General features: G+C 42.8%; 2 protein-coding genes across 2 annotated transcripts; one reads left to right on the forward strand and one right to left on the reverse strand.

Moving 5' to 3' along the window:
* On the forward strand, positions 1-10,507 carry LOC125239644. Its single transcript, XM_048147287.1, has 6 exons — positions 1-277; positions 1,167-1,308; positions 5,141-5,206; positions 5,941-6,003; positions 7,122-7,179; positions 10,161-10,507. Exons 1-5 carry the CDS (start codon positions 149-151, stop codon positions 7,148-7,150), a joined length of 429 nt encoding a protein of 142 aa, XP_048003244.1. The 5' UTR covers positions 1-148; the 3' UTR covers positions 7,151-7,179; positions 10,161-10,507.
* LOC125240058 lies at positions 10,354-15,132 on the reverse strand. The gene is made up of 2 exons (XM_048147901.1): positions 13,671-15,132; positions 10,354-10,367 (listed from the first exon to the last, which is right to left on the reverse strand). The coding sequence occupies exons 1-2, from the start codon at positions 15,130-15,132 to the stop codon at positions 10,354-10,356; spliced, it is 1,476 nt and encodes a 491-aa protein (XP_048003858.1).
* Between the last annotated feature and the right edge of the window lie 6,852 nt (positions 15,133-21,984).

A 21,984-nucleotide genomic window follows, 5' to 3' on the forward strand; every position in this document is an offset into this window, starting at 1 on the left:
TTTTGGCAGGAAGGATTGTGTCATTGTGATGATCGAGCGAATCTGTAAAATCTGTTTATCTCGTGAAACAAACAAGTAGAATCTGAAAGTTATATATTTTAAACGTGCGAATAAAGTCGACGCAGTGTGTTTTAATGTACGTATTATTATGGAACCGACAAACCAGTGCCACTGCTGCCTGCAGCGGCCTTCGGCGAAAGATTTGAGGACGCCGTACACTCGTCACGGCATTACGGAGATATACTCGTTCATGATTGAAGAATGCTTCGTGATCAAAGTAAGTGAATAATGGCAGCTTTTTTCGTTATTCCTTGGTTTGCGTATCAGCTCACACACAGCGGGTCGGGCGGGCGCGTGCATTTCATGGCGTTTGTATTTATTTACAAAATTTGAATCCTGTTTCGTGTGAAAATTTGTGTCCTGTTGTTTTGTTTGTTTGTTTCTTCCCGTGGGTGTCGTAGAAGGCGACTGTGGGATATGGGGTAAATTGTGGCGTAGGCGAGAGGCTGGCAGACTATCACTGAAATGTCACAGTTTAGTTTTCTTTCAACCCCTTATTTGCCAAGAGTGGCACTGTATCTTTTGCAGTTTCATCTGCTCTGCCTACCACAGCACTGTCTGCAGGCATGATTGTATGTTATTGTATCCTGTTTGTATATTTTTGCACTCAATGTTTCAGGTATGTTCAAAAACAGACTAGACAAGTGGCTTTTAAATAATAAGAATGTGACATGACTTTGCTAACTATAAATCATGAGACACTGTGTGACATAGGCTCATCAGCTGAATAGCTGCTCGCCTATAATTGAATAATAATAATGTTCATATGTTTCCAGTTCTCTACACAGTCTATATGAATCATTTCTTATTAATTTCGTGAACCCGTTTTTTTTTCTTTTGCGAACTTTATTCCTCAAAACTAGCAGAAACGATATTTCCTCGTCTGTGTCCATATGTTCTGACATCTTGGTGCAGACTGCCAACGATCGATGGCGGTGAGAACCCGCGCCGGGGCCGCTGCGGGCCCGCCGCGCCCGTCGTGCCCGCGCTCTTTGTGAAGGGTGTGAAAAACGCGCCCGCCTGCTAGGTCCCGCGCCCGCGGTCTGTGTGTGTTGCGCTTAAAGTGTATATGGATGCTAACTATGACCCTATACAACATCTTGCAGCTGGCATCAAGCAATGAGGAGCAGAGTGGCATCTGCGGGGAGTGTGAGAGGCGCCTGCGGGAGGCGAGCTCCTTCAAGGTGCAGGTGCAGCGCTGCCAGGCCGAGCTGCGTCAGAGGCTCCAGGCAGCACTGAGAGCCAAAGGTAAACTTAAAGACGACCGGTCTGGCTCAGTCGGTAGTGACTGCTAAGCCACGGTCCTGGGTCCGAATCCTGGTAAGGGCATTTGTTTGTGTGAGCACAGATATTTCTGGCTCAGTCGGTAGTGACTGCTAAGCCGCGGTCCTGGGTTCGAATCCCGGTAAGGGCATTTTTATTTGTGTGAGCACAGATATTTGTCCCTGAGTCATGGATGTTCTCTATGTACACAGGTATGTATTTATCTATTTAAGTATGTATATCATCGCTTAGCACCCATAATACAAGCTTTGCTTAGTTTGGGCAGGGGCGGCTCACTCCGAGATTCTATCGCCGTGCTACAAGTACATGCCGTCGGCCGCGAGCTCGCGGCCTAATCAGGGGTGGCGCGCGTTCTCACGGAACGCACGTTCGCACTTTCTATTGTTATTTTACGTCGCGAGTTTTATTTTTCAAGGTTCATATGCGATGTCCGTGTGTTGAATGGCTAACAATGCTAAGTTGAATAGACATCATGAATAAAATAAGTACCATAGGACATTCGTACACAGATCTACTGTTGATTAAGTCCCACGGAAAAGTTCAATAAGGCTTGTGATGTTAGAACTTAAACCAAAATACTGTATATATATCTAGAAAGTACCCAAGACTTAAATATAATAGTATAAAATTTTATCTGAGTAATTAATTCGTTTGAATCCATAGGCAACCAAATCATCTGACGCTGCCCAACGTGCGGCTGGTTTCTTTGTAAACATTTTGTAGGCATTTAAAAAGGCGGCATTTCGTGAACATCAAAGCAGTGGGCCTTCTGTACTTGTACTATTATATATTCTGTGGTTTGGGGCTCTTGATCTGTGTAAGGTGTCCCCAATATTTAAAAAAAAAAAAAAAAAAAAAACTGTGATAAATTGTTTTTGGCAACAGGTCTATCCTTGTGGATAGTTACCCTGTCTGCCAAGCCAATAGTCCTGGGTTTGTACCCCGGTAAGGGCATTTATTTGTGTGATGAACACAGATATTTGTTCCGAGTTGTTTTTGTACAAGCTCTGCTTAGTTTGGGGCTAAATCAATCTGTTTAAATGTCGCTCACTATTTATTCTGAGATATAACTTGTATACATTGCTTTTGCCTGCGGCTTCGCCCGCGTTAGAAAAAGACAAAAAGTAGTCTATGTCACTCTCCATCCCTTCAACTATCTTAAAAAATCACGTCAATTCGTCGCTCCGTTTTGTCGTGAACGAGGGACCAACAAACAGACACACACTTTCCCATTTATAATATTAGTATGGACTACAGGGTCGAAGAGGCCTATACCCGAACAGAGGGGCCTTGTCTTAACCTTGTATATGTATTGACTAATTATCTATATAGATTGTTTTTTTTCTGCTTTGGCTTTTTCTCCCTGCCAATTTGCCTATGTCAGTATTGGCTTGGTGTGACCGTAGTCAGGGGCGGCTCACTCCGAGATTCTATCGCCGTGCTACAAGTACATGCCGTCGGCCGCGAGCTCGCGGCCTAATCAGGGGTGGCGCGCGTTCTCACGGAACGCACGTTCGCACTTTCTATTGTTATTTTACGTCGCGAGTTTTATTTTTCAAGGTTCATATGCGATGTCCGTGTGTTGAATGGCTAACAATGCTAAGTTGAATAGACATCATGAATAAAATAAGTACCATAGGACATTCGTACACAGATCTACTGTTGATTAAGTCCCACGGAAAAGTTCAATAAGGCTTGTGATGTTGGAACTTAAACCAAAATACTGTATATATATCTAGAAAGTACCCAAGACTTAAATATAATAGTATAAAATTTTATCTGAGTAATTAATTCGTTTGAATCCATAGGCAACCAAATCATCTGACGCTGCCCAACGTGCGGCTGGTTTCTTTGTAAACATTTTGTAGGCATTTAAAAAGGCGGCATTTCGTGAACATCAAAGCAGTGGGCCTTCTGTACTTGTACTATTATATATTCTGTGCCGTAGTGTTGACTTTCACACGTGAGGAGAATGTTCGGTTTTTTTTTATAGATTGTTTAAGTTTTAAGTCTTGGAAGTAAAGGCTATTTTATGTCATGTAAACTACAGGATGAAATTAAAAGGACAATTCAAACTTTGCTTAGTGACTCTTGAGGTCATTGCTGAAGTCGCGAACAAAAAATTGGCTGTTTCATGGTAATTAGCGGCATCCTGATCATGACAGTCGAAATTTATGAAACAAAACATTTTTTTCAGTACAGATGGTTTTTTTTTACGCACTAGTGCGAGAAGTGGTTCATTATGTAACAGGTCGAAACTTCGGAAGCTCATCTGTACTGAAAAACGTCGTATGATACACGTGCGAAAAGGAAATTCGCAACTCGTGTCGATTTAAAACACTCCCTTCGGTCGTGTTTTAATTTATCGCGACTCGTTTCGAAGTTCCTTTTTTACGCACTTGTATCGTAATGTACTATTTTATACTCGTCGACTTTAATCTGTCAACTAGGACACCACAGACTAAACTATATGTGCCGAATTTTCAGTGTTGGATAAGTTTTTGACACTTAGTCAACAATAATATTTCATTACACTTCACTTTAGTTAACTGAAAAAAATTCAAAAATAGAACTTCATACAAGTTCTTCTATACTAATTTGCGATACCTCTGGCAATTTTTTCTGCATCTGAAACACATTTTTATTTTAATCCATCGCGTTATCGACCAATCAGAGACGGTTATGATAAACAATTGATTGCTAGGTAATTCAATGTTGATACAACGGTGAACGAGTCTATTAACATTAATTTTAACTTGAATGATGATATTTTTCGTCCATTGATGATGAAAATGACTCATAGAAAAAGTATTGTATACAATAGTGATTTAATTAAGCTTTTCAGTCGAGTACCGTGTTTAGGCCACGAAGCTTGCTGAGTGGCCTAATAGTACGGTACGATATTTGTATTACTTGTATTATATCACGATTGTATAAAATACTATTTGCGATTTCAGCATTGGTCCTGCAATAAAAGTTGTTCATTATGAGCTCAAAAGTCACTAAGCAAAGTTTGAACTTTCCTTACCACACCTCGGACACTGGCGATCAAATATATGAAAGGGGCGCGTTCCTAGCACACAGTCTAAGCTCGTGTAGGTGAACGCGTACTATGCTTGTATGAGTGAAATATGACAGGTCGACTGTTCGCGTTTTTGACAGGCGGTAACTGTGAGGTAACCGAGAGGGGGCGTGGGGGGGGGGGGTACTTTCAGCGGAGAGCGGGAGTGGCCATACTGTACGATAGTACTCTTTTTTTATACTGTGCTCTTACGGTTATCGAGTTGTTAAAAAAAATAAAGATAATTACTGAACACGTGTGTGACAGCCTTTACCAATTTCTAATGTAATTTGTTTTGACATGTGCCGTCAGTCACTTGACACTAAGGCCGGCAACAGACAGTCTTAATTTTCATAATCTTATAAAATAAGATTGACAGCCTTGCCACACACATTCTTAAAATTCAAATTATCCGCGATCTGGCAGATCAATCTGAAAAAAAAATCATAATCTTAAAAAATAAGACTGTGTGTGGACAGTTGCGAAATTGTATGGGAATCCGTGCACTCGATCTGATTTCATAAGATTAGACTGTCTGTTGCCGGACTAACTTGAATGTTATTCTTAAGGGTCTCTCACACTAATATATGAAATTTATTATGAAAACGATGAAAAAAATTTTTTGCGAATTTAACTAAAAGTGATATTCAGGGTGGTTTCTGATAATGAACCTAGCTACGTGTCGAATTTAACGGAAAACAAACAGTGTCATGTATCGTGTATGTTCTGTTTTAGAGGAGAAAGCCTTGGATGAACACCTTGAAGATGACATGAGCAGCGATGTTCCCGAGCCTTCTTTGCGTGAGTATCTGGCATTCAGAATAATAATAGTTAGAATTAATTAAATCCTAGATAAGAGTTTTGGATGATTCACGGTTATTTTCATTAGACTTATATTGACCGGGATATAGACCGTGATTACCTTTTTGATTTTTGTCGAGCTCCCGATATTTCGACGCAGTTGCATGCATCATGATCACTGTCTGTAAACTATCAGAACTATCAGTAAACTATATGCATCCTTTTCTTTAGGGTGCTATAGAAAAGGATACCTAATTACCTATAGTTTTTTTTCTTCTTATATACTGACAGACTTGTTTGACAGAGTATATAGTATGAATTCTCTGAGATGAACTTTTCGCTTTAGCCGTAATCTGTTAAACAAAGGCCTTTGTGTCTATTATTCACGGCAGCTAGCTCCCGTCTAAACGGCACGTGCTATAGTCTCAGTGTAGTTAAAAAGCAACTATCATGATAGTAACAAGGTTCAAATCCATAAAAAGCCGTTTCGGAGATAACACGTTTAATCATCTTCAAAAAAAGTTACCTGCATACTGCAAACTGTTTAATAAATTTGAACCTTATTGCTATCATGATAGTTGCTTTTTAACTACACTGAGACTTTAGCACGTGCTGTGGAAACGGGAGCTAGCCGACGTGAATAATAGAAACAAAGGCCTTTATTTAACAGATTACGGCAAAAGCGAAACGTTCATCTCAGAAAATTCATACTATAACTATTATTCCGTGTTCAGCTCCGGGCGAGAAGAGCCCCGCCCCGCCTTGTAAAGAGGAGCCGCGAGACGAATATCTGTCACGTAAGTAGATTTGTAATATGCAACTGTGGGAACAAATTAAAATATTTGTTAAAATAATGTTGATTTGTTCCCATAGTGTTTTTTTTTATGTTTAAAAGACGCCGGTTCGAATCCGGCCTTCACCACTGGTGGTGCTCGTCATTTTTTCTTAAATATATGACATCTTATTTCGATTTTTAATTTATATATATAGTAGTGTGACTACATAAAAAAAACACAAATCAAAATATTTGTTAAAATAATTTGATTTGTTCCCATAGTTGCGTATAGATGGCAGCACCAGTCTCTCTAGCTATATCATAAACCTGTAAAGGTTTCGTATAGGAGGTGCAAGCACCTACTGCTTGCCCTTAGAGTTGGTCAAAGACGCCTAGTCTTACAAAGATGACATATAGAAGAGAAATTTCGACGGTTTCCGCTGTGGCGTGGTGGCCTAGGGGTTCATGGCGTTTGGCCCGGATTGCTAAAAGACGCCGGTTCGAATCCGGCCTTCACCACTGGTGGTGCTCGTCATTTTTTAACCGCCTTCCAAATCTCAAAGGAAGGGGTTCTCAATTCGTCTGTATTTTATTTTAATGTTTGTTCCTCGATATCTCCGTCGTTACTGGACCGATTTTAAATTTTATTTTTTATTTTTATTGCATATACATATTATTGCATATACATTATATCAATAATATGCATACAGATTGGGCTGGTGTCCCTCTCGCACGTGTGGCCAGAGTTAATGAGGTTACCATAGTAGTAGTATTTTTATCTGTATATTACCTGACTTTATAACTTCTTATATTATTCTAGTGTTATATTCAAACTAGGGTTTCGATATATTTTAAAGAATCGGCAAATAATTATAATGTAATTATTTTGATGCCAATAAATCAAAGATTTGTATAATTAAAAAATAGGTTCAAATGGGTATTAGTAGATTTGGTAGTAACTTTGAAAATTGACTGGTATCCCCAATGTATGACAGTGATGACGTCACTGAATAGTGTTGACATTGTCAGTAAGTGCGAGAGGGACACCAGCCCAAACAATGACCTCTCATGTGGACACACTTTTGACCTAACTACACAATCTAGGTTTAATAATTCTAAATCCCATTATTCCGTGTTCAGCTCCAGACGAGGGCCCGCCCGCCTTGTAAAGAGGAGCCGCGAGACGGATTTTTGTCACGTAAGTACACACTTGGAATTACATTAAAAGTTTCATTATTGTCACTTGAAGAATAGGTAACATAAGGGTGCCTTTCCACCATAGATGCGCTATGTGGATGACATGAAATGAAATTCAATTTAGGCATTAACATAATGAAATGATCTTATGAAAGTCAAGGGAGAATTTTTTTTTTTTTTTCAATAAACAAATTTTGATTGTTTTAGGGAGTTTTAGGTGAATTATACTCAGGATCACGAGTACTTACTACTCAATCTCACTGGGAGACAAAGTGTCCCAGAATTTTCATACATTTCTGTTACTTTTCTCTTTTGTTACTCCATAAAACATGTACGGAAAGTGGTAACAAAATAAGAAAAAATCGTATGGGACAATTTTTTTAACTACTAGGATTGAAAAGGAATTCTGAGTAGAAATAGCATTTTTTTTTTTTTTAATTATCACACTTCATAAAAGTGGCAAAAAAAAGAAATGCTCAAAGGTACCTTTTGCACAAATATAAATAAATTCAAACTAACGCTAATGAAAATATAGTTTAAACTAGCTTTTGCCCGCGGCTTCGCTCGCGTTATAAACAGACAAAAAGTAGCCTATGTCACTCTATCCCTTCAACTATCTCCACTTACAAAAACACGTCAATTCGTCGTTCCGTTTTGTCGTGAAAGGCGGAGAAACAAACAGACCCCCATCCCATTTATAATATTAGTATGGATGCTTTAGCAATGAGCGCTCTCATGATCCCGGATGTGTTTGATACTCGTATCTACCAATCATGTTAATTTCTCCACAAAGCATAGCGCTAGTGGGAACGGGTCCGACTAAGCTGATTGGTGGACAATGGACATCAGACGCATCCAAGGCAACATTAGCAACGTAGTGCACCACATCTCTGTTGGAAAGGCACCCTTGTTGTCGAGAATCGCAAGTAGTTACTTGCAGACTGACCATTAATTTCAACGAAAGGCTTAGGTAGTCCGTTTAACCTTTAGAACGCCAAAGACGGCAAATGACGTCAACGGAAAACCGTGCCACTGACGCCACGGGGGTAAATTAAGGATGGGTAAAGAAATTATGCTAACATAAAAGTGCATGACGTCAAATGCCGTCGCTGGCGTCATGGTTACGATTTTCCGAAGTCTCTGGCGGCCAAAAGGTCAATTACCCGAGAAATGATTTCAGATCTTTATTGGTAAATAATTATACATTTTTACAAGTCATAATGGCGTCCGGTATACTATTTTTTTTCCCTCACTAGCTCGGAAACACGTGTTTTATCCTTTAAAATTAATTAAGGTCAGTGCGGGCAAGACCGGCATAGTTTATTTGAAATAAAGTTTGAGTGGATAAAACTCTATAATTAATGCAGTCTGGCGTAATGCGCATGGTCCTATGGGATAGCAAATATTATATTTTACAAAGCTTTTACAGTATTTTGGTGAAGTAAGGTACTTTTAAGTGATAAAAATCACTTTTTTTAAGGCTCGGCGGGTTGACCGTCCTCCCGCGATGAGCACGGAAAGACCGTCTAGTGCTTGTTGTCGCGTAATTTAATATGAGACTAGGTTCCTAAATCATGATCATTGTTATTTTACGTAATAACGGGGCAGAATGTGCTAGATAACTATTAAAATAACGTTGAAATTTTGAACATATAAGCATTTTTCTATTTATAAGGCAAGACCGGCATATGTCCCGTAGATGGGGTTCATAACCTTTTCTTTTCAGGTCCAGATATTGCATAATACTGTTTTTCCAACGAACACCTGCGAATACAATTTAGTCACGATATTACAGGCTCATATAAATCCAACTACTTATCTGTTTTTGAAACTATGTTAATTAAGAAAACGTAATAGGATATTAAGATACGTGAATTAGTTTGGTAACATTTCTTAGCAATGCTTGGTTTTGCTATAGTCACTACAGTATGAATGAATGCGAAATTTTTTACATCACATTCGCACACTAAATGTGATTTTACACGCAGGCGGAGCGTGAGTTATAGAAAAATCGTTCTCCCAAGGGAGTTATGAAATTTCTAGTACCGTATTAATTTTTTTTTATCTTTTTACATATTTTTATGTTGCAAGTGTGATGAAAAACATTGTGTGTAACACGGGGAGTATGAATATTACAAACTCGAGTCTTGGAGGAGCTGAGTGGTTCTTTTCTGTTCAAGGATTTTATGTTGCCAGTATAACATATTAATTCAATGAAAAGAGTTTTGGCATTATATTTCATGATCGTTTATAAATTTTTGTAGATTAAGTTCGTACTACTGATTTGCAGTAGGTATACAGGTTGTAAACCTAATACGGGCGAACCTCTTAACGGTGGTGAGTATAGGACATAAAAAATGGAATTAGATAACTTTTACTTAAAATTGATTTTTTTTTATCCATACAAAATAATTCGGCCCGCAACGTAATGCAAACACACTCGCGTTAACCCAAAGAGTATTGTAATATTAATGAAACGTTAACCGCTCGTTGACAGTTGTCATTGATTGTCATCGCAACCACGTTTACAGTACATTGCTGCTGGGAAATTTTTCAAAAATTCATTATGGGGTGAAAATTAAAAGTAACTCAAAAACACCTCTTAATTAATGATAACAATATTGAATTATATGCCTGGTTTCATTTATCGCCCTTATTAGGTTTACGCCCTGTATTCATTATTAATATTATGGTAATTTCCTCATAGGTGACGTGAAAAATTGTATATGTCACATGGTAGCAAAATTATTTCCACCTTGATCGTTAATACTTGAATCCCTCACTAGGCTCAGGATTCTAATTTTGGATCCCGAGCATAGCGAGATTAGAGATTCCTTTACTTCGTTCAGGATTCAATAAACACCCTTTGCCCCATTTTGCTCGATTACGACTTCAAAAACTCATAGTAGAGATTCAGATGTCATTAATACATAAATATTTACATAAATATTTGTATACTTAATACATAAATATTTGTTTCAGTTATTAAAAATAGCAAACAATATACAAGTCATGTCTATACATCTTCCGAAGAATGTATTGATAGAATCTTTTTTGATGCACTTCCTAACGCCAGCGTATATATCGACGAGGAAGAAGAAATGATTTTGCTTGAGAAGTGCACAGTTTGTGCCACTAGTCATAGTTTCGATATGACCCTCTGTGCCTCCAGGGTTCAGTTTCTGCCGTCTGACGAACAACCTTTATCAAATATGTTTTGTCAAGGGTGCGCAAATATTATGTTTTCTGTTTAAATAAATAATTGGATTCAAAATGCTTACTTTTATTTCTAAAATACATAACTCTCTTTTGAAATATTTGTCGCCGCATGTTGCACAATCTATACAAACACTACCAACTTAAATATGATGATGAGTAATGCAGTGTAAGTAGGCTTAGTTCTGTTCACCACTTATAATTCTTCACAACTATGTCATTTTTATTTAATACTTTCGAATGATATTAGTAACACCATACGAATCATTACCAAAACTGTATTTCGAAGTTAAAATCAAAAACGGTACAACTATCATAAGCCAAAAACGTACTTATATATTGATATTGTTTACACTCGACTTATTTCCAATAAAGCCTAAAAAAGGTTGGCAACTCCTTGTTTATCGTATGCCGGTCTTGCCTTTCTCTTTTATGCCGGACTTTCTGAGTAGGCACAATTTCTAAGTTACATATTTCAGAACATAAAACAAGAAATTGAACCCGTTTTGAGTGGATTAATAGTACTAGCCAGAAAGAACGGTTATTAAATGACTACGTTACATACATGATATACAAATATTCCGACTGCTTCTATTTTATTTTAATTTTTTGCGGAACCATGTTGAACTCGATGCTCGAGTTCGAAACACGAATCAAGTTTATTGTTAACTAGTGTTCGTCCTAGGGATATGTATTCAAGACCAATGGCTTAAGGATGAAAAACTGGTATACCTTCGGAGGTGTGAGAGGCGTAGATACATTAACACAAAAGTTATTGTCAATAGACGGTCTTTCCGGGTAGACGGTCTTCACCACACTGACCTTACAGCGGGTAAAAACGCATTTTATCCAATAGTGGATAAAGTAATTTGACCTTAAATAAAGTCAAATTTTCTGCTTTAAAATAAAAAGCAGGTGACTATAATGATGATGATGATGATTTTTTTTTATAGTAATGATGATGATTTATCATCTGTGGAACTACTGTAAGCAGTGATAAACGTTTTTTGCCTTGTACTTTCCTCACACACGGGTGCAAATGTATTTTACTTCTCGTGTGTTGAAAAACTCGCAAGTTCAGGATTCTATTCTCGTACCTTCAACAATAGAATACTTTCGCTTTCTCGTTTTTCGATTTCACTCGGCGTTAAAATACAACTCTGCACCCTTGCATAACAAATAACTATTTCCCCTCACTATTAGCTCGGAAACACGTGCTTTGTCCTTTAATACTGACTTTATCCACTAGTGGATAAGGAAAGACTTTATCCACTAGTGGATAAAGTAATTTGACCTTGAATAGAGGAAAATTTTCTACTTTAAAACTGATAAAAGTGGGTTAATCTAGTGATGAAGATGTTTTACCACCTATGGAACTACTGTAAGCAGTGATTAAACGCGTTTTTTGCCTTGTACTTTCCTCGCTATAATGAGGGTAAAAGTTTTGTGTCACACACGGGTGCAAGTGTATTTTACTTCTCGTGTGTTGGAAAACTCGCAAGCTTAGGATTCTATTCTCGACCCACTCGCTTCGCTCGTGGTTCAACTATAGAGTCCTTTCGCTTGCTCGTTTTTCAATTCCACACTCGGCGTTAAAATACAACTTTGCACCCTTGCATAGAGGTAGAATACGCAGAATAGTACATTTCGATACAAGTGCGACACGACCGAAGGGAGTGTTTTAAATCGACACGAGTTACGAATTTCCTTTTCGCACGTGTATCGAACGACGTTTTTCAGTACAGATGGAAGTTTCGACCTGACATATAATGAACCACTTCTCGCACTAGTGCGTAAAAAAACGACTGTTGCAGACCGCGTCCGCAAAGCTTCCTATCGACGGCTCGAAGTGGAGAGAATGTGCTGGAGCTCGTGCGACTCACTCTTTCGTCCCGGGCCTGTACCTTGAGCTTCGATGTCGTCCTCAGCAATCAACCGTACCGATTATGATTTTGGATTAAACTAACTAAAAAACGAATCAAATCAAATGGTTTATATTTACAATAATCAACGACTCTAATTTTAACGCGGTTATAAAAATACTCCTAAGCTAATATCCTAACGAACGCTCGGTACGGACGATACGTCGCGATGCTGTCGTTTTCTGCCGCTGCCGCTACCCGTCGTGGAGGGTGGCTGGCTGCTGGCTGTAGGCTGCTAGCTGCTGGCTGTAGGCTGCTGGCTGCTGGCTGTAGGCTGCTTGTAGTAGGCTGCTGGCTGCTGGTTTTCCTTGGAGGCTGCTGGTTCTTCTTGTTCCGGTCGAATTCGAATGTCCCATACCGAGCGATCGTTTCTTTTATACCCCTTTTCAGAATGCGCCTACGCTTCACGGAAAGAAACATTTCAATTTATTCGCCCAATCACGACTCGGCTGAGCGCGAGGCTCCGTGCGATAGAGAGGTAAATAATTGCGCCCGATAGGCGACGGATGGCGCGTCGTGATTGGTCGAACGCGTTACGGCGCTCGATTACGTGAATTTAACGCTATCATTTTTCGTTTAAATCCTAATTACTTATAAACTAATTAGGCTATCGCTTCGAAATTACGTAACAATGCACCTGACACTAGGGTCATTCACCTCGAGTGGAATGCACCTGCGTTTGTTTACGTTTTTACACAATAGAAGAGGTGATTAGCCGTCCGGGCCATACAATAGACTGGTTTCTCAGCTTGCCTTGAGCTCCATTGTTATCGATAACGGCATATTACTATGGAAATGTAGGTTATCGTGTTACGTAAGTTCCCAGCTACGTTTTAAAACTATTTACATCTTCATATGTCTTATAGTTATCGAGTTATTGGCTTGGATTCGAGTAATCCTAAGGCAATTTTCGGGTGAAAGGAAAATGATTTCGGAACTTTAAGGAAATATTTTTAGCCAATCAGAGGAGAGTTCGGTTTTCTCGCTCTAAGCCTCTCACGTTAGTGCTTATTGGCTATTAATCGTAGTCCAATGGACAGTCTGAGTTTAGATTGAACTTTGGACTCGGTTTCCGCGACTTGGGAAGGAAGGAATATGGGAATTGCCTGCTATCGAATACATCACATATGAGTCTTATTATCATACTTAATAATCGGAATTGACAAAATTAACTTAACTAACGCAGTTCTACCCGTTTCCTACCTACGAAATAATCTTTATTGCGAATACAGTCTTAATCGAATTCTTATGCTATTTTACATATATTTCGACGCGTCGCTAACATTTTGTCCCCGCAGTCGAAGACTCCTGGTGCATGGGTTGCGACGCGATGACCGCCAGCCTGCAGCTGGGCCTGCGTAGCGTCCCGTGTCTCGTTCTGATGTCAGCGGAGCGGACCCGTCCATCGGGTCCCGGGTAGGTAGTCTCGACGACGCCTCGGGGCCACACGCTGCGTGGACCATTGGGTTCAGCGACGATGACCACATCGCCTGGTTGAAGTTGCCGCCCTCCGTCGTGGGACGACTTCCTCGGTGCCAGTAGAGGAAAGTACTCTTTGGTCCAGCGCCGCCAAAAGTGGTCGGCAAGCGCTTGGGCCATCTTCCATTGCTTCTTTTCGTTCTCATTTTCTCGATGAATAGCAAGACGTTCGCTGTCGCGTTCAACAGTCTGTCGTAACTGCTAAACCGTCTCACGTCTGGCAGTACGCTCGAAGGGTCTGGCTTCGCTGAGATGATCGCCAGTGACGTCTCGGTTGACGGCCTCGCCTTCCTCTCAGGCAGGTCGTCTGTTCGATTCGATGTGTGACTAGGCCATGATGTCTCGGGTCCATAGAGAAAGCGCGGTCCTTCGTACCACTCGTCCTCGATGCGCACGCTCTGCGCTGGTTGACACCTCGTCGCTCGATCTGCGGGGTTCTGAGCGGTTGGTACATACCTCCACGCGTCTCTATCTGTTTTCTCGGCGATCTCCGCAAGTCGGTGTGACACGTACGGACGATAGTTTCGCGCGTCATCGCGAACCCATCCGAGAACAACCATGGAATCTGTCCAATACGTCACCTTTGTCACAGGATAACGCTGCTCGCGTAAAATTGTCTCCGCCAGCCGCACGCCGACGACTGCTGCGGTTAATTCGAGCCTGGGAACTGTCATTACCTTTAGCGGGCAAAATCGGCTTTTCGCTATAGCTAAGCTCACTTGCGTTTCCTCCTCGTCGTTCGATACTCGCCAATAGGCCGCCGCGCTGTAGGCCTCGGTCGATGCATCACTGAAAATATGCAATTCTCTTCTAGCTGCACCGGTGGGCGTGGCGTATCGTCGGGGTATTCGCAGCGCGGACACGTCGCTCAGTGCCCTCAGCCACCGGAAAAAGTCCTCCGCTTCCTCCGCCGGCAGCCGCTCGTCCCAGTCCGTGCCCTTTGTCCACACACGTTGGAATATGATCTTAGCGCTTATCATATACTGCGCTATGAGGCCTAATGGGTCGTAAACTGACATTACGGCACTCAAAAGTTCCCTTTTAGTGGGCGATCGCTCGTACCTTTTCACGTCGTCTGGCACTCGTAGCATTTTCGTGTTGTACCCCAGCGTATCCGTCTCTGGGTCCCACGTCATTCCGAGGACGGTCTGTTGCTTTTCTCCGAGATGAGAAGGTCCCGTCGCTCGCTCCTCCGGATCGATGTTTCGCATTAACAACTCGCTGTTGCTAGCGTAGCTGCGCAGCCGAAAGCTAGCCTCCGCGTGTGCTAGTCTCACCTGTGTCGCTGTTGATATGAGTTCCCGTTCTGTCTCATATGATGCCACATAATCGTCCATGTAGTGATTATTATGGATATCGTAGACCGCGTCCGGATAGCGATCCTTGTTGTCCGTCGCATTCTATTCCGCACCGAGTGTGCGAGAAAAGGAGAAGAGATGTTACCGAAACATACCCGGTTTAGCTGGTACGTCCACGGTGTCACGTCACGCCGCGATCCCTCCAGATGAAGAGCTGACTATGCCGATCCTCTCTTCGCAGCTGTATTTGAAGGAACATTTCCTGTATGTCCGCGGTGACGGCGAATTCCCACTCACGGAATCGAAGTAGTATCCCCAGCAGGCTCTGTAGTAAATCCGGTCCCGCGAGGATGAAATCGTTCAATGCACATCCCTGACTTTTCGCGGCGCAATCGAATACAGCGCGATACTTTCCTTTATTTAAATTGTAGACGCTGAAATGGGGCAGAAACCACATCCGATCTGACTGCGGTGGTTCCATGATGCGCTCTGCGTACCCCTTTTCCAGAAGCTTGTGTATCTGTGCTTGATACTCGTTGGCGAAGTCAGGATCTCTCGACATGCGGGCTTCTAGATTGCGTAATCTCGCCTTCGCCATGTTGAAACTCGGTGGCAGCTTTATGTCGTCGGCAGCCCATAGTTGGCCGACTTCGTATCTCTGTCCTACCTTTTTTACTGTTCGTTCGAATGTATCGATCGCTCGCTGGTCGTCGGGTCGAATGTTGTCCTTTGCCGTTATGCCAAGCGCCTCGACTGCCCAGTGTTTCTTGACCTGCTCCACGAGATCACTGTCGTCACTGTGGCAGTGCATCACGACCTGCTCGTTATTTGGTACATACCTCGGCATTCGCCCGAAGAAAACCCATCCTAACGAGGTTTTAACTGCGCACGGCTCGTCCTCGCCGCCCTGCCTCACCTCCGTCGGGTTTATAAGATGACTGAAGTCTCCGCCTATTAACATCTGCGGCACGCCCATGCCCGTGTAGCACTCGTCGCCCAAGTCCGCCAGATGTTCGTATTCCAATAGACGCTTCTTATTTAATGACTGCGAGCGTATCCCTAGTCCGTCTACCGTTTTTAGGGATATATCGTATGTCAAGCCGCCACGAGCGGGGCTTACTTTAGCCTTGACCGTCTGTGTCACTGAGCTAAGTTTCAACCGCTGAATACCTCTTATGCATAGCGGCTCGTCTTGACCGACCGCGCCGATCTCGTCCGCGACGTCCTGGTCGATCATTGACAAGGTGGATCCATCGTCAAGGAAAGCGAAGATATGCGCCGTTCCCTTTGGACCTGATACGGTTACGGGTAGTACCTTTAGCAGCACGCTGTAGTCCGGTGTTGACGACACGTACACGCGGGCGTCGTTCTCGTCGTCCGCAGCTCGCGGCTCCGTCGTGTCCGCTGGCTCGGCCGATGACGTCACTGCTGACGATGTAGGTACTGACCTGATTTCTTGTGTTAGCACCATAGCCGTATCCTCACGCACTTCCTGCGGCGAGTCCGCATGAAGCAGTCGATGGTGTACGTGAGGACAGCCTGCAACGCCGCACGCTTTGGCCTTGCATTGTGTTTTCATATGCTTCGCGTCGATACAGCGATAGCATATACGATTTAATTTCGCCCACTCCCATCTAGCGCCCACGGATTGGGCGGCTAACTTGCGGCAGTCCGGCGTCAGGTGACCGCCACCGCAGAACAGGCACGTCGTCGAACGGGATGTTGTGGCTTGACGTGTCGCGTACGTCACTTTCTGCACCTCGTGTTGACGTCCTGTGGGAGCTCTCGGCGGGTTGTGCGTTGCGGATATTTTCACGCGAGCGCCGGCTGCGCGCGCGTGCGGCACTGATAACGGCGCCTGCGCTCGCCTCGGGGCGGCGCGGGCGTGACAGAAGGACATCTCCTGTTCGCTCTCCTCCATGAGGAAATCCGCCAACTGCAGAATCTCCGGGTCCTTGCTGTCTCGATGTTTCTTCGCGTAGTCGCACCATCTGCTTCGAAGATGCGGCGACAACCTGTCCGTAACCTCTCTGATGAGCATGGGGTTATCGGCATAGTGCCTTCGATCGATATCCATAACTGTAGATACCACGTTCATTATTTTTATCGCGAAAGTGTTGAGGTCGTTCGCGGTAGGCCCCAACTGCGGCAACTTTCGCAGGTCGTCAATCGCCTTGTCTAACAATACCTCGCTGCGTCCAAACTGCTTTTTCAGTATTCTCACGATCATATCGGGTCTGGTGGCTGTCGATAACACGTGAGACACACACGTCTTTGCGTCCCCGCGTAAAGCCATCCTGAGCCGCGCCACGTTCTCGTAGTCAGTAAACTTATACCGCTTCGATGTCTCTGCGTAGGTATTGTAGAAACTTCTCCACTCGCTGACGTCTCCGTAGAAATGCGGCAGCTCGAATATATCCTTCGGGGCTGGACGGGCCGCCATCTGCATCCTCTCGAACAGGTGCAGCATGGACTCTGCTACAGTACCTTCGGTGGCGCGCGTGTGCGCCGTGTGCGGAGTACGCGCGTCCAGCTGTGGCGACGTCGATCGCTCGCGACGCGCCGGCGGCGTCGTCGATCGCCTGCGTCGCTCCGGTGGCGATATCGATCGCCTACGCGACTCCGACGGCGGCGATATCGATCGCCGATATACCTGGCGGTCCGGTGAGAGGCCTCGAATATGCCGCTCCGCCTGCGCAGGTCGTCTCGGAGTCTCGTACTTGGGTAGAGGTTCGTCGGTTAACCTCTTACAAATGGGTTTTGACGTCGCGTCTCGCGAGTTCTCTAGCCATTCGTCTAATCGATCTTGATTCGAATTCCGCACGCTACCAGCAGATTCGTGCTCGTCTGCGCTATCCGCATTAGCGCGGATCTGCAGTTTTCTGGCGTCTAGCCGTTTACGTACCATGTCCGCTTCTAGCTGCAACTCCCTCCGGGATATCTCCGCTAGCCGTTCGCTGGCCTCGAGCTCCGCCTGAGACAGCTGCGCTTCTATCACAGTGCGACTGCTCGCATGTGATCTGACGGACTGAGCTTTAATAATTGGTTTATTTACCTCCTTGGTAGTTTCCTGCAGCGACTTTCGTTTCTCGGTAGTTCTGTCTATGACGGCAGCCTTGGGATGTCTAGCTGGGATCGGCGTGGGTCTGGAACGACGCCGTAACCGCTTGGCTAAATCCCTTCGCCATAGCAATGTCGTGTCGTAGGACGGTGACCTCGGTGTCTCTACGGTTAATCCATACCTGAGCGTGCTGTTAGCTGTCGCCGCGCCCATCGGTTGCGCGCCGGCGACGCTAAGCCCTTCCGTTACGCCAGCGGGTCCGGAGGGAGGTGAGGGAGGGCGCGCCGCGTCGGCGCCCATCGCCCTCTCAGCGCTTGCGCGTGCGGCCTCTCGTTCGCGGGCCGCCGACGCGCCTTCGTCGAGTAGTTGCTGCCTCTCCTCTTCGCTCGTCACTGACGCAGCTCGGTTGGACCTGGACCTCGTCCTTACCATCCTGTCGTCGCTCATGACAGGTTCGTCGCTGTAGACCCGTAGTCCGCACGAAGATCCGGCTCGAAGGACCAGAAACTGTTGCAGACCGCGTCCGCAAAGCTTCCTATCGACGGCTCGAAGTGGAGAGAATGTGCTGGAGCTCGTGCGACTCACTCTTTCGTCCCGGGCCTGTACCTTGAGCTTCGATGTCGTCCTCAGCAATCAACCGTACCGATTATGATTTTGGATTAAACTAACTAAAAAACGAATCAAATCAAATGGTTTATATTTACAATAATCAACGACTCTAATTTTAACGCGGTTATAAAAATACTCCTAAGCTAATATCCTAACGAACGCTCGGTACGGACGATACGTCGCGATGCTGTCGTTTTCTGCTGCTGCCGCTACCCGTCGTGGAGGGTGGCTGGCTGCTGGCTGTAGGCTGCTAGCTGCTGGCTGTAGGCTGCTGGCTGCTGGCTGTAGGCTGCTTGTAGTAGGCTGCTGGCTGCTGGTTTTCCTTGGAGGCTGCTGGTTCTTCTTGTTCCGGTCGAATTCGAATGTCCCATACCGAGCGATCGTTTCTTTTATACCCCTTTTCAGAATGCGCCTACGCTTCACGGAAAGAAACATTTCAATTTATTCGCCCAATCACGACTCGGCTGAGCGCGAGGCTCCGTGCGATAGAGAGGTAAATAATTGCGCCCGATAGGCGACGGATGGCGCGTCGTGATTGGTCGAACGCGTTACGGCGCTCGATTACGTGAATTTAACGCTATCATTTTTCGTTTAAATCCTAATTACTTATAAACTAATTAGGCTATCGCTTCGAAATTACGTAACAATGCACCTGACACTAGGGTCATTCACCTCGAGTGGAATGCACCTGCGTTTGTTTACGTTTTTACACAATAGAAGAGGTGATTAGCCGTCCGGGCCATACAATAGACTGGTTTCTCAGCTTGCCTTGAGCTCCATTGTTATCGATAACGGCATATTACTATGGAAATGTAGGTTATCGTGTTACGTAAGTTCCCAGCTACGTTTTAAAACTATTTACATCTTCATATGTCTTATAGTTATCGAGTTATTGGCTTGGATTCGAGTAATCCTAAGGCAATTTTCGGGTGAAAGGAAAATGATTTCGGAACTTTAAGGAAATATTTTTAGCCAATCAGAGGAGAGTTCGGTTTTCTCGCTCTAAGCCTCTCACGTTAGTGCTTATTGGCTATTAATCGTAGTCCAATGGACAGTCTGAGTTTAGATTGAACTTTGGACTCGGTTTCCGCGACTTGGGAAGGAAGGAATATGGGAATTGCCTGCTATCGAATACATCACATATGAGTCTTATTATCATACTTAATAATCGGAATTGACAAAATTAACTTAACTAACGCAGTTCTACCCGTTTCCTACCTACGAAATAATCTTTATTGCGAATACAGTCTTAATCGAATTCTTATGCTATTTTACATATATTTCGACGCGTCGCTAACAACGACCATCTGTACTGAAAAAATAACTATTTCAATATTGATCGTTTTTTGTCAAGTTATTGCATTCGTCGCATTCTGCTTTTGCCCTAATGATCCGGAGCACGTTTGTTCCGTGGCGAAGGGAAAGAAGTACTGAATTACCGATCATATGCTTGGATTTCATTTGATATGGCAAAATCTGTTTGGAAATGGACATGTGTTTCCTTGTCTTCAGCTGGCGAGTACGAAGTTGACACAGCGCCTCTGACCTCGCGAGCTGTTCAGCAGCTCTCGTTGGGGTGTTCCGTGAAGATGGAGCGCCTCAGCGACTCGCCGCTCGCGAGCAAGCCGTGCCCCGTGACGTCACACCGCGAGAGCGACGAACAAGCCTACACACACGATACTCGCCCCATACACGACTCTAGTTTGAACACACACAAACAGGAAAATATCACACCAGTAACGAATACCGAAGTCTACTGTTGCGACATGTGCGCTCACCTATGCACGTCAAAACTTACTCTAATCCGCCATATCAGAACACATACTCACCCGGAGGGAAGGCACACCTGCGGAGCTTGTAAAGAAACATTTCCTAGTGTCTTGTCACTGAAGAAGCATCTAAGGTTGCACTCTACAGACAAACCCTGCGTTTGTGAAGAATGCAATAAGCGATTTTCAACTGAAAAAGATCTGGATTCACATAAAAGAAAGAAATGTAACAGAAAATTCACTCGAAAAGTATCGGTAGGTCGCCGTGAAAATAGTGTGATGAAATCATGCCAATGTAAAGTATGTAACAAAGAATTTACTTGTAAAAGTTCTTTAGTTGTCCATGAAAGAATCCATAGTGGAATAAAACCGTACAAATGTAAAGTATGTAACAAACAATTCACTTATAAAAAATATTTAGTTCGCCATGAAATAATCCATAGTGGAATAAAACCATACAAATGTAAAGTATGTAACAAAGAATTTATAGCAAAAGCTAAATTAGTTGTCCATGAAAGAATCCATAGTGGAATAAAACCGTACAAATGTAAAGAATGTAACAAAGAATTTAGTGAAAAATATAAATTAGGTGTCCATGAAAGAATCCATAGTGGAATAAAACCATACAAATGTAAAGAATGTAACAAAGAATTTAGTGAAAAATCTAAATTAGTTGTCCATGAAAGAATCCATAGTGAAATAAAACCGTACAAATGTAAAGAATGTAACAAAGAATTTAGAGAAAAATATAAATTAGTTGTTCATGAAAGAGTCCATAGTGGAATAAAACCATACAAATGTAAAGAATGTAACAAAGAATTTAGAGAAAAATCTATATTTGTTGCCCATGAAAGAATCCATAGTGGAACAAAACAATACAAATGTAAAGTATGTAACAAACAATTCACTTATAAAAAGTCTTTAGTTGCCCATGACATAATCCACAGTGGAATAAAACCATACAAATGTAAAGTATGTAACAAACAATTCACTTATAAAAGGTCTTTAGCTGTCCATGAAAGAATCCATAGTCTAATAAAACCGTACAAATGTAAAGAATGTGACAAAGAATTCAAACAAAAATCTAATTTAGTTGTCCATGAAAGAATCCATAGTGGAACAAAACCATACAAATGTAAAGTATGTAACAAACAATTCAGTTATAAAAGTTCTTTAGTTGCCCATGACAGAATCCATAGTGGAATAAAACCGTACAAATGTAAAGAATGTAACAAAGAATTCACTTATAAAAATTATTTAGTTGTCCATGAAAGAATCCATAGTGGAATAAAACCATATAAATGTAAAGTATGTAACAAAGAATTCACTTATAAAAGTTCTTTAGTTGCCCATGACAGAATCCATAGTGGAATAAAACCATATAAATGTAAAGTATGTAACAAAGAATTCACTTATAAAAAGTCTTTAGTTGCCCATGACAGAATCCATAGT

Source organism: Leguminivora glycinivorella, chromosome 26 (assembly GCF_023078275.1).
Source record: "Leguminivora glycinivorella isolate SPB_JAAS2020 chromosome 26, LegGlyc_1.1, whole genome shotgun sequence".
Lineage (NCBI taxonomy): Eukaryota > Metazoa > Arthropoda > Insecta > Lepidoptera > Tortricidae > Leguminivora > Leguminivora glycinivorella.